Raw genomic sequence first — 11,661 nt, forward strand, 5'->3', positions numbered from 1 at the left:
TCAGTTCTGGTCGACGTTGGTCACAGGCAGAATAGGATGTCTTACCCTGGAGGAAGCAGTGAAGAGATGGAGGGCTCAGAGAGGACTTCTCGCTCGCGGAGGATGGAGCCTGGGTCCAGGGCCTTCTCCACTTCTGCAATCCACCTGAGCCCAGCGTCAAGCCTGAGGTCACAGCCGCCAGGTAGACAGAAAGGTGAGAAGCAGCGGCGCAGTCCTGAGGTTCATCCAGAACAGATTGTATTGAGTACATGGAGATGTGCTGGTGGGGATCGTCTATATGTGACACATCTATAGGGCTGCTCTATGGTCATCGCTCTCCTGTTTACCCTGCCAGCCATAGGAAAGGATACAGACAAAATAGATATAAAGAAACCAGGATTTCCTCCCCCACAGCCGCAGTCGATCTTCAGAGCTTGGGGACAAATATTAAGGCTGTGTTCACATGAGCGTTGACTTTCCGTTGAGGGGGTTCTGTCTGAGGTTTCCGTGAAAAACAATGGGACCCTGTTACAACGGTGACAAACTGAAGCCATTCGCAACGTTTCCGTCACCATTGAAATCAAGGTTTCCGTTTGCCTTTCCTCCGACGGATAGTCAACGCTGATGTGAACAGGCCCTTATTCTAAGGCTACGTGCACATTTTGCACAACTTGGTGCAGAAAATCTGCATCAAAACCGCAGGTAAAATCTTCACCTAATAGTGTGTTTTTGGTGCGGTGTTTACATTTTGATGTGGAAATAGGTGAGGTTTTTGTGCTGCAGATTTTGTAGCGTTTGTGGGTTGTTGGTTTTTCTTAAACCTAGTCTGATGCAATTCGCAAGCGGAAATGCTAAATATATTGACACGCTGCAGATTTTTAAATAGGCACCGCAGGTCAATTTACGTGCAGAAAAAAACGCAACGTGTAGATGAGGTTTCTTAAGATTGAATTTAGTTTGCTGGTTCTGTGTTACATTGTGGATTTGCTACACGAAAATATGCATCATGTGCATTTGGCCTAAGGAAAGCCTGGGAGCCAGTAGTATCATTAACGGAGACAGGGAGGCAGTACTATCTGTGCCTACATCAGAGGGAGGCAGTACTATCTGTGCCTACATCAGAGGGAGGCAGTACTATCTGTGCCTACATCAGAGGGAGGCAGTACTATCTGTGCCTACATCAGAGGGAGGCAGTACTATCTGTGCCTACATCAGAGGGAGGCAGTACTATCTGTGCCTACATCAGAGGGAGGCAGTACTATCTGTGCCTACATCAGAGGGAGGCAGTACTATCTGTGCCTACATCAGAGGGAGACCGTACTATCTGTGCCTACATCAGAGGGAGACCGTACTATCTGTGCCTACATCAGAGGGAGACAGTACTATCTGTGCCTACATCAGAGGGAGACAGCACTATCAGCATAATAATTGTGATGGGGGCGCCGCTGTTCGGGTACATGGGGAAGGGGCCTATTTATAATGTGGAGCGAACCTTTTCATCTGAGTTATTTATGACTTTCTACAATATTCTGAATTTCTAATTTTTGTGTCTTCCTGACGTTTAGGTCGCACTTCTGACGATAACATCTTTGACCAGTTTCCGGATAATGAGGCCGGCCCGGGAGGACTTCGTGGTAATTTGATGTTTCGCAAAGTTTTTCTTAGAAGTTCTCTGGATAAACCTCAGATTATATTCACTAGTTAAAGGCTATGCACACCGTTGAACTTTTTAATAAAACATAAAAATCCCTTTCAGTCCGTGTGATTGCTGCAACTTTATAATTGGCTCTTATTAAAAATTGTTTACGTTTTTAGGTACAGCTGCATCGTTCGCTATGACCTGAATCTCGTCACTCCCGCGGTCCTGACGGGTTCAGTGTCAGCGGGTCCTGCGTGTCCCTGACAGTTCATAACTTAGATGTGATCTATTACAGGTGAATCCTGGTGTCACACGCAGGACCTGCTGTCACTGAACCCGTCAGGACCGCGGGACTGACGAGATTCAGGTCATAGCGAACGATGCAGCTGTACCTGAAAACGTTGCACCAATCACACGGACGAAACTTTTTATTAAAAAATAAATCGTCCTTATTAAAATATATTTCTTTCCAGTCCCTCGACCCAACAGTCTGGAGAACAGCAGAAACGCGTCCACCAGCAGCTCGCCGCTGACCCTGAAAGGTAAGGGAGCGCCTGTAAAATCCCTATACACCCGATCCTGCCACGCTGGCGGCACATGCGATATACTGTAAATCATTGTAGTCCTCGTATAAGGACAAGTTCTACCAAAATGGTCTTGTTCTCATAGCTTAGAGTTTCAATTGTATCCAGTGTAGACAATCCTGTGAGAGTTAAAAGGGTTGTCTGGGACTTAAATACTGATGGCCTATCCATCAATGTCACTTAGTATAGGCCATTAGTGTTTGATCGGTGGTCACCGTGCTAATATTCATTGTTTTCACAGGCGCAGCAGCTCGTCAATATGAGCGACTGTCTGGTACTACAGCTCAATCCCATTCAAGTGAACATGGCTGAGCTGCAGTACCAGTCACAACCACACTCTTATGTATGGCGCTGTAACTCTGTAAACCACAAATGGGACGCTCTAGAGCCACGACCTGTGTATTCTGCTGATTGGCAGGGGTCGGTTCCCCACTGATCAAACATTGATGGCTGTCTTTCCGAAGTGGCATCAAAGAATAGGCTATCCGTACTTAAAGGGGTTTCAAGTCCTAAGAAATAGAGATGGCCTATCCTCAGGATAAGCCATCAATATCTGATCAGTGGGGGTTTGAAACGCGGCACCCCTGCCTAATAGCTTTTTTTGAAGGGACCGCGGTGCTCATGTGAGTGTTTCTTCCCCCTCACTTCTTACTTGCTCGTACTGTCAATCGCCGACACGCTTGTAGCGGCGGTTCACAGTATTACGGCCTTCTCCCATTCAAGTGTGCTCCATGGCCCCTTCAAAACATCTGATTGGCGGGGGTGCCAGGAGTCGGACCTCCACTAATCAGATGTTGATAGTCTATCGTCAGGATAGACTATCAATTTCTCATGACTGGAAAACCCCTTTAAGTCCCAGAATATCCTATTAACTTTTACAGGATTGTCTGCACTGGATACGATTGAGATCCTCAGCTGTGTGAGCAGGAGGTCAGGATATATTTTCAGCCTCAGGATGTAAACCAGATCATTTTCCGTCACTGACAGCAAGCAGAGATCTTGGAAATAATGATGACATAAAATATATTAGAAAGGTGGCAAAACTTGTCCTTATACAAGGAGTACAATAATTGACTTCAAACCCTTTAATGAATGGGATGAGGGATTCTAAAACCTCAATAGACCATCCGTGTTTTCAATATAGAAAAAAATCCTTTAAACCGTCAACTCCAGACTGATACAATGTAGCGAACTATCAGGACAGGAGAGAGTTTTGATTTTCTGATGTATTTCGCTCACAGAAGATTTTCTAGACTGAAAACAATTGTAACAAACCCTCAGCTGTGAGAACAATACGGTCTGTTCAAGTTTTGAGTTTCTGGATGTAAACAAGAATGTTCCCATTCACTGAACGCAAATATGTATAGTATTATAAGGGGATGTTCACGTGGGCTATTTTCAGCCGTTTTTTGGGCCGCAAACGTCCTGAAAAATCAGAAGCAGAACGTCTCCAAACATCTGCCCATTGATTTCAATGAGAAATACGGCGTTTTGTTCCGACAGGGTGTTTTTTTTACGCCTCATTTTCCCAAAATTTTTGGAGCCGTCTTTCATTGACTATAGAAAAACAGCTACAAAAATGAGCGTAAAAAAAACGCTGTGAAAAAACGCGAGTTGCGAAAAAAAAAAAGGCTGAATATCAGGAGCTGTTTTCCCTTGAAAAGCTCCGTATTTTCAGTCGTTTTTTAGTAAGTGTGTGAACAGAGCCGAACAATCAGATTCATCCATCAGACAAGTAGAACCTGTTTTTAAATACTAAAACTGCGCTCTGATCTGAATGACATTCATGCAAAATGTTAAACTCTAGCAATGTGAATGTTTGTTTTGTTCCATGTGAGAGTCATGTGGGCAGATTTACTAAAGTGATTGCGCCTGGTCTTAAAATGCGCCAAAAGATGTCGCATTTTGCCACATCAAGTCTTAGACCTTTTCTTAATGCAAATATATGACAGATGTTCGCGCCTCACTGGACGCTGTTAAAAAAAAATCTATAAAAGGGCGTGGCTTAAAATGTGCCAACATTTGGCGCAAAGAAACTGTCGTAACCAACCAAGAGGTTCTATAAGGAAGGGTCTAGCGTGCGCCAATGTGGTAAATGTGGCGCATCTTCTGTCTGCCGGCTATAAGTTTACTCTGTATAAATCTTGCGCAGCTCAGTAAATCTGCCGCATTGTCGCTAAACATTACCGTAATATCTGACAACGGTCGGGAAAATGTAACGCCTGTATTATTGATATCGGAAGATAATATGCAGAAGATTTCCATTGGTCTGTATTCATAAGACTGAAAATGATGTTCACACCGATAATCTACCACGCATTTTAGGTAAATTTTAATAATGCACCAAATATTTTTTTTCATTTTTTTTTTTTGTTTCAATTTAGGATCATCGGGTTTCCCTCCAGGAAGACCAGACAGTATGAGCAGTGACGATTTTGTCCCCACCAAGGAGGCTGCCACGTTACCTAGAGACGGCTACGTCAGTCGTACCAACTCCACCCTACTGGGCTCTGCCATTAAACCGGAAGTCGCTTCTAATAGGAACAGTCCGGTGTCTTACCCCAATCCTGAGAGGAGGCCAGCGAGCCGCACCCAGTCAAGACCACGGTCAGGGTCTCCAGGCAGTGAGATGGTGACCTTAGAAGAATTTCTGGAGGAAACTAATCTGCCGTCTCCACCCACTGTAAGTATTGTGCCCGGCTAGGCTGGCAATGGGACTGCAATTATAACATATCCTCTGTAGATTACCGTTACCCCCCCCCCCCCCCCCACGGTTGGTCCGCTTTAACTTTTGGGATTTGCAAAATGTCGATAGTTACGAAAAACGAAAGCACTCTGGTGTATTGCATTGTCGGAGATGTAAATTTTGTATATGACCACACACCTTGTGTAACTAATGACGTCTACCACAATGCACTTGCTCAGAGGGCAGCAGGGTGATGCGCCAGCTACCAGAGCTGAATTCTGAAAACTGCTGGTTTCCCGAGATGTGATATAATCCGGGATAAGTGAAGTATTGGCGGAGTTATTCGCCGTTATCTACAGATAAACCGTAAAATATAAGTGCAGATTTTTGGGCTGGTTGTGGAATATGGGAGGTCGATAACTTTGCTCTTCCGCCCCCGTCTCTCCTCCAGCGCCGACACAGTTTAACTGACAGCGAGCTCGTCACCCTGCAGGAGTTTCTTTTAGAGGCTGATACCCTCCGCCCTTCCTCTCCTTCCCCTTCTCCCACGCTTCACTTCTTCTTCAAGGAACCTTCAGAGTCGTCGTCGGGAACCTCCACTCCATCACTCGAGAACCGCGCATGGGGGCAGCGCGCAGACCCGACCAACAGGAGAGCGACCTCGCTGTATATCCCCATGGTACTCCGCTGCAATTCTCTGTCCTCCATCCCCTCACCCTCCCGTCCCTGCATGTCTAACAAGCACCGTCTAATAAGTTGGAGGGGCATTTATTAACCCGCTGGGACATTCATCTGTGGGAGTCTGATCTACGTGTGCACATTAACACTGAGGGCCGGTACAAGGTGGAGAACAATCCAATCCTCGCCCGGTGCAGGGCTCCAATAACTAACCTCTCATTTATGTTTCAACATTCCTGACGTAGTTTTGTTGGAAAAGTTACGTACTAGAAAAGAAAAACGGTATTAAACCGAGATACAGTGGACGGGCCGATCGTTCGCCACTTCGCACAAGCAAATTTTTATTTTATGTTCCTGATCTGCCAGGACAGTCAGCGGGTGGATGGTCACATAAATTGTATGAATGACCTGAATGCAGCTCTTGCTGGGACTAGAGTATAACAAATCATGTGCCTTAAAGGGGTTGTTCACAAACTGACAACTAATGACCTATCCACAGGACAGGTCATCGGTATATGATCGGTGGGGGTCTGAGATCCGGACCCGCACTGATCAGCTGCCGGATGTTATGAAGGGTATGCAGTAGTTGGAGCCGTCAGTTGGCTTTGTACGCTGCATAGCGGCCATATTGCGGAACTGCAGCTCGGCCGCTATTCCGTGACCGGAGCCATCTGCTTCCGGCGCGGACGTCCGATGCTCGAAGGCAGCCGGAGCAGTTGATCGGTGTGGGGCCCGGGTATCAGACCCCCCCCCCCCCCCCCGATCATATACTGATGACCTATCCGGTGGATAGGTCATCAGTTGTCCGTTCTTGGAAAACCCCTTGAAGGTGGCCATACCCAATATATTAACAAGATGTCGGGGGGGGGGGGGGGGGGGGGAAGGACTGGCATGTGGGAGTCCGGCAGCTGCTTATTCCTCTCTCACCTTTGAAAACACATGCCGAGCGTGCATGTATATGGGGGAGTCGGGAGGAATAGCTGTGGAACTTTTATGTATATGGCCGGCTTTAAAAGAAACCAAGACCTCTTACCCGAGACAGAAGTATAACGTTTTCATACTACTGGAGGCTATAAGCATCATCTAGCCCCGATTAGACTTTAGAGCACTAAACCACCAGCATGTCGTTACACTGCTGGGTAATAGCATCCTACACGTGCCCCTCTCAGAACTGTTAGTCCAACGGCATCCTGCACGTGCTCAGATGAGGCCGCGGCCGGTACACCTGGACTCATCTCGGGGCTCGTCTCTGGTAATTTACATATAGCGTACGCTGTATGTGTAGCATTATATCTAATAAGAACCGTTTTGAGAGGGGACTGTTTAGGGTCAGTTCACACACAGTTTGTCAGGCTGAAAAAATCTGCCTCAAAAGTACTTACCCAAATCTCTCTGCTTCTGTGTCCAGGCTGGCCTCCAGGGATAACGTTTTATCCCATGAGACTGCTGCAGCCAATCACAGGTGGCAGCGGTCACATGGTATGAAATATCATCCCAGGCTGCAGGACATCAGAGGGATGTATCGCCATGACTACAGGTAAATATTGGATTTTCTTTACCTGCTATTTTCCGCAGCAGACCGAAAAACCGCACCACAAATTGGTGCGGTTTTTCGTCCGGAATTCCCTGTGGGGACCAGGGCGGATCCGCTGTGTACTTTTACACCGTGTATTCGCCCTGTGTGAACATGGCCTCAATGATTTACTGTGTCTGGGACCGACAATAGGAAGGGATGTTTACGTTACTTGGCAGTCGACCTGTTTGAGGCGACGCTTTTCATCCTAAGGGTGTGAACATCATCAACATCTTTGCGCTACAGTTGGTGCAGACCTCAGTACCGTCCGGAGCGTTGAGACGTCATCTTGTTAATACAATTGACTAATCTTTGGATTCTCTTTGTAGGACGCATCAAGTGGTCGGGATGATATGTTGGGCGAATATTTCAAAAAGACAAGTGACTCTCCTGACTTTGGGGGCCCAGCGGTCCAGCCTGGGTATAGAGACTTCCAGCCCACACCACCAAATTACATGAACCTATCAGCCAAAGTACCCGGAGATGCTGGAGATGTCAAACCTGGGAGGCCAGGCCAATATGTCAAACCCAACCAGCGACCGATGGATCCCGCGACTAACCAAGCGGCTTCTCTCAGACGACTTCAAATGCAGCCTCCTATCGCCACATCTAAGCAAGTTCCTGAACCTCAGCACCCGGGCGTCCTGGCTGCCAGGGGCAGCTCCATGGGCAGGGCTTTTAGTCTTGCCACTGCAGATCTTCTCAAGGCCAATGGTCCAGAAATAAACCATATGGAGAAAGCGGAGATGGAGAACCCAATGTTGACGGACTTTAGCAGTCACATCCTAAGAGCCTCTACACCTACCGGCTCTCCTAGAGATAGACCACAATCCGTCAAGATGTCCAACCTACCAAAAAGTGACGATTTGCGCACGCGGTCTCTGGACACGCGACGTCTGTCACTGGCCGTCTCCAGAGAAGACAAGACACTACTACCAGCACTGTCCACCAGTTCCTTACAGCAGCCTTATACTTCTGTCCAGACTTCTGGTAGAGACCGGCCCAGACCCATCTCTCGATATGGAGAAGTGGCCATGGTTTCACCAGTCAGACCAATACCCAGCATCCCTGAGGGGGAAGGTCAGACGGGAGCAGTAAATCCTAAATCGCCAAGTACGTCTCCTGACTGCCACCCCCCACCTACTGCTGAAGAAGACCCTAACAAAACTTCCCCCAAAAGTACTCCAGCCTCACCAGACCCCACCGCCGACCCACAGACAGTCTGGTATGAATATGGTTGTGTCTGACTGGCGATATAAACACTGGACTTCCGGGGTGTGACATCACGACGTGTCCATATAGATCGTTCTATATGTTCACACTTACAATGGCCACTTGTGTTCTTGCTTGGAATAGTCAGAATTGGTATCGGTGTCCTCTGCGACTAAACCCAAGTAGTACTTAATATCTAGGACCTGTGTAGGTGTTAAAATCTGCACGACTCCCCATTATGTAGACTTTCCCCTAATGACCGGTCATACTAACCTACTCTCTTTAAAAGGGGGTGTCCCAGGATTAGAAAAACATTCTACTGTCTTCCAAAAACAGCGCCACATATGTCCACAGGTGGTGTATGGTATGGCAGCTCAGCCTCAGTTACTTCAAAGGAGCCGAGCTGCAATACCGGACACAACCTGTGGACAGGTGAGGCGCTGTTTTTTAGACACAAGCCGCCATGTTTTTCTAAACCTACACAATGCCTTTAAAATAGTGTCCAGCAGTTGCACAGGACTCTATCTGCCATGTTATTAACCTGTGCGTGCGCCATTCACTAACTGGTGCTTATACGGTGGATGCACAGCAGTTAGCCTTTTTAAAGGGGCCTCCTCTTATTTATTCCCTACTTCATGTCTATCACTAATGAGTATATGGTAATGAGTAGATCTCGTCATGTCAGCGCCGTGCTACTCTTCATCCCGACCTTGCACTTTCTGCAGCTCTCGTCTTTCTTATATTCTCTGATCTGTAGGAATGTAAAACTCGCGATCTATTATACAGATTCCTATTAATCCCTCAGATTCACGTCTAGATTTTTATTTAAAGTAAATTATCTGCTTTATTGTTTAATTTATTGAATGGATTCACTACTGAATATTTAGGAGCACATTGCTGGACTGTATGACAGGGATCAGTCGCTGGCAGCGGTGTTGTATAGGACCGTCATGTTGTAGGAACATGGCAGTAACACTGAATTTTATGGTCCGGAATATTTCTGGACCATTACTACTGATGTTATAGAATACATGTACTAAAGGATGATGTATATGTTACTACTGAACCATAGGAGAGCAGGTCCATGCCCGAAAAATACCCAAACCTACTAATAACAATTATTCATGCTGCTGAGTGACTTATAATGTAAGATACTGTTGTACAATGAGGTCAATCTACAGAAATGCTGAGTAACTTTACTTGCCGATTTTTAAATAGTATACTCCAGTCACATTCAAAGCTGCATTCAAAATTCTGCCTGTGTCCTGCACCAGCGTGAAGTGCATTGTGGGAGTGCACATATCAGTTGCACAGTTAGGGTATGTTCACACAGCAAACTAAAAACAGCCGTAAAATACGGAGCTGTTTTCAAGGGAAAACAGCCTCCGATTTTCAGCCGTTTTTTAAGCATCAAGTGTTTTGGGAGCTGTTTTTCTATTGACATAATGAAAAACTGCTCCAAAAACGGCTGCACATGCACTTCCTTTTACGCCCTATCGGAACGTAACACAGTTTTCCCCATTGAAATTGATGGGCTGATGTTTGGAGGCGTTCACCTTCCGTATTTTCAGCCATTTTTTGGGGTGTTTACAGCCCGAAAAACGTCTGAAAATAAACTGTGTGAACATACCCTAAGAGGTCAGCTGGTAGCGACAAGAGGAACTGCAGTCTGTTGACAAAAAACAAAAGGTAGTATTGTAAACGCAGCTCTTGTTGTGACTAGAGTATGACTATATATACATTGATTTTATTTACTTGTCTTGATATTAAATTTACAAAAAAAAACACGCAATAGTGTAACAGACATTACTATACAGCAAGATTCCTTTAATCTGGGATCAATGAGGCCTAATTGCTTCTGGATTATCAGATGTCATAGAAAAGTACCTAAAATTGACTCAAATATTGTTTTACAAGAAAAAGACTGTTCTAATGAATTCTCTCTGCTCCGTTTACGGCTTCCACATTATATTGCAGTTCAGTGCTGGAAAAAAGTGCCAGATTATCAGATTTGCTGGATTATCAAATGCATTAAAGGAATTTTACTGTATATGAAGCGGTTACTTGTGGTTCTAATACCAGAGACTGATGAGGCAATATCTGTCTCCTTCCCTTTAATTTCTCACTGAATAAATGAAATGGGGGGCACAAACTTTTTGGCTGCACCCAATACTTTCTAGACACACGTGCACTTTGTCATGATCCTGCTGTTTATTCTGCCTCCAGTTCAGACTTGTAGGACATTTCCCCACGCTGAAGGCCGTGCTCTGTACATAGGATTGCTTTGTATATTCTGTACATAAATGTGATTTCATTCATTCCTGGATACTGCTCGCTGATCCATCCCCAGGACACGGCCAAAACTCAACACTGGTGCTACATACGGCCATATTGTATCGTGCTGAACACTGCAGGGTGTTGTTACAATGCAACGCTCCACCACGACTCATGTTTAACGCCAGAAAATGCCGTTCGCCAACAGATGATCGTATGTTCCATTTGGATCTTTCCAGACTTCCCCTGTGATTCAGCATTGTAATGTACGGAAATAAATGGGTGGTTTCTGATACTTTATCTTTGCGTTCGTTTTCTTTGCTTAGTGCGTTATAGGTGGTGATTATAAAGCATATGAACGGCGGGCGCACCCGCTGTGCAGCTCAACAACACTGACGCCAGGCAACCACTTATAGTCAGGGGGCACTTAAGCTGGGTTTTCACGTAGCGTAAACGCAGCGGAAATTCTGTAGCATTTACATTAGCAGAAAAGTGGAAGAGATTTAGAAAATCTCATGCCCACGCTGCGGAAAAAAAACCCCAACGCATCTGCTGTTGCAAGTTTTTCCCATTTGCATTAAATGGGGTTGAAAAACCCGCAACAAACAGCAAAGTATTCAGACTTTTGCAGCGGAAACGCTGAACATAATACTATACACTGCGCTCCTGAATATAATAGTACTATACACTGCGCTCCTGAATGTAATAGTGCTATAAACTGCACTCCTGACTATAATAGTACTATACACTGTACTTCTGAATATAATAGTACTATACACTGCGCTCCTGAATATAATCGTACTACACACTGCTCCTGAATATAATAGTACTATACACTATACACTGTACTTCTGAATATAATAGTATTCTACAATGTACTACTGTATATAATAGTATTATACACTGCGCTCCTGAAAATAATAGTACTATACACTGTCCTGAATATAATAGTACTACACACTGCACTCCTGAATATAATTGTACTATACACTGTGCTGAATATAATAGTACTACACACTGTGCTGAATATAATAGT

General features: G+C 45.4%; 1 protein-coding gene across 3 annotated transcripts in view; it reads left to right on the forward strand.

Moving 5' to 3' along the window:
- CCDC88C (coiled-coil domain containing 88C) overlaps positions 1–10,925 on the forward strand; it is a 61,588-nt gene extending 50,663 nt beyond the window's left edge. The window contains exons 26-31 of one of the 3 annotated variants that reach the window (XM_075844330.1): positions 5–193; positions 1,545–1,613; positions 2,092–2,160; positions 4,587–4,885; positions 5,340–5,567; positions 7,469–10,925. In XM_075844330.1, coding sequence (XP_075700445.1) covers positions 5–193; positions 1,545–1,613; positions 2,092–2,160; positions 4,587–4,885; positions 5,340–5,567; positions 7,469–8,386 — 1,772 coding nt within the window. In that variant the 3' untranslated portion in view covers positions 8,387–10,925. The remainder of the gene's footprint in view (positions 1–4; positions 194–1,544; positions 1,614–2,091; positions 2,161–4,586; positions 4,886–5,339; positions 5,568–7,468) is intronic. The other 2 variants (XM_075844331.1, XM_075844332.1) reach the window with 2 other exon arrangements.
- The last annotated feature ends 736 nt before the right edge of the window (positions 10,926–11,661 follow it).

Source organism: Rhinoderma darwinii, chromosome 12 (genome assembly GCF_050947455.1).
Source record: "Rhinoderma darwinii isolate aRhiDar2 chromosome 12, aRhiDar2.hap1, whole genome shotgun sequence".
Classification (NCBI taxonomy): Eukaryota; Metazoa; Chordata; class Amphibia; order Anura; family Rhinodermatidae; genus Rhinoderma; species Rhinoderma darwinii.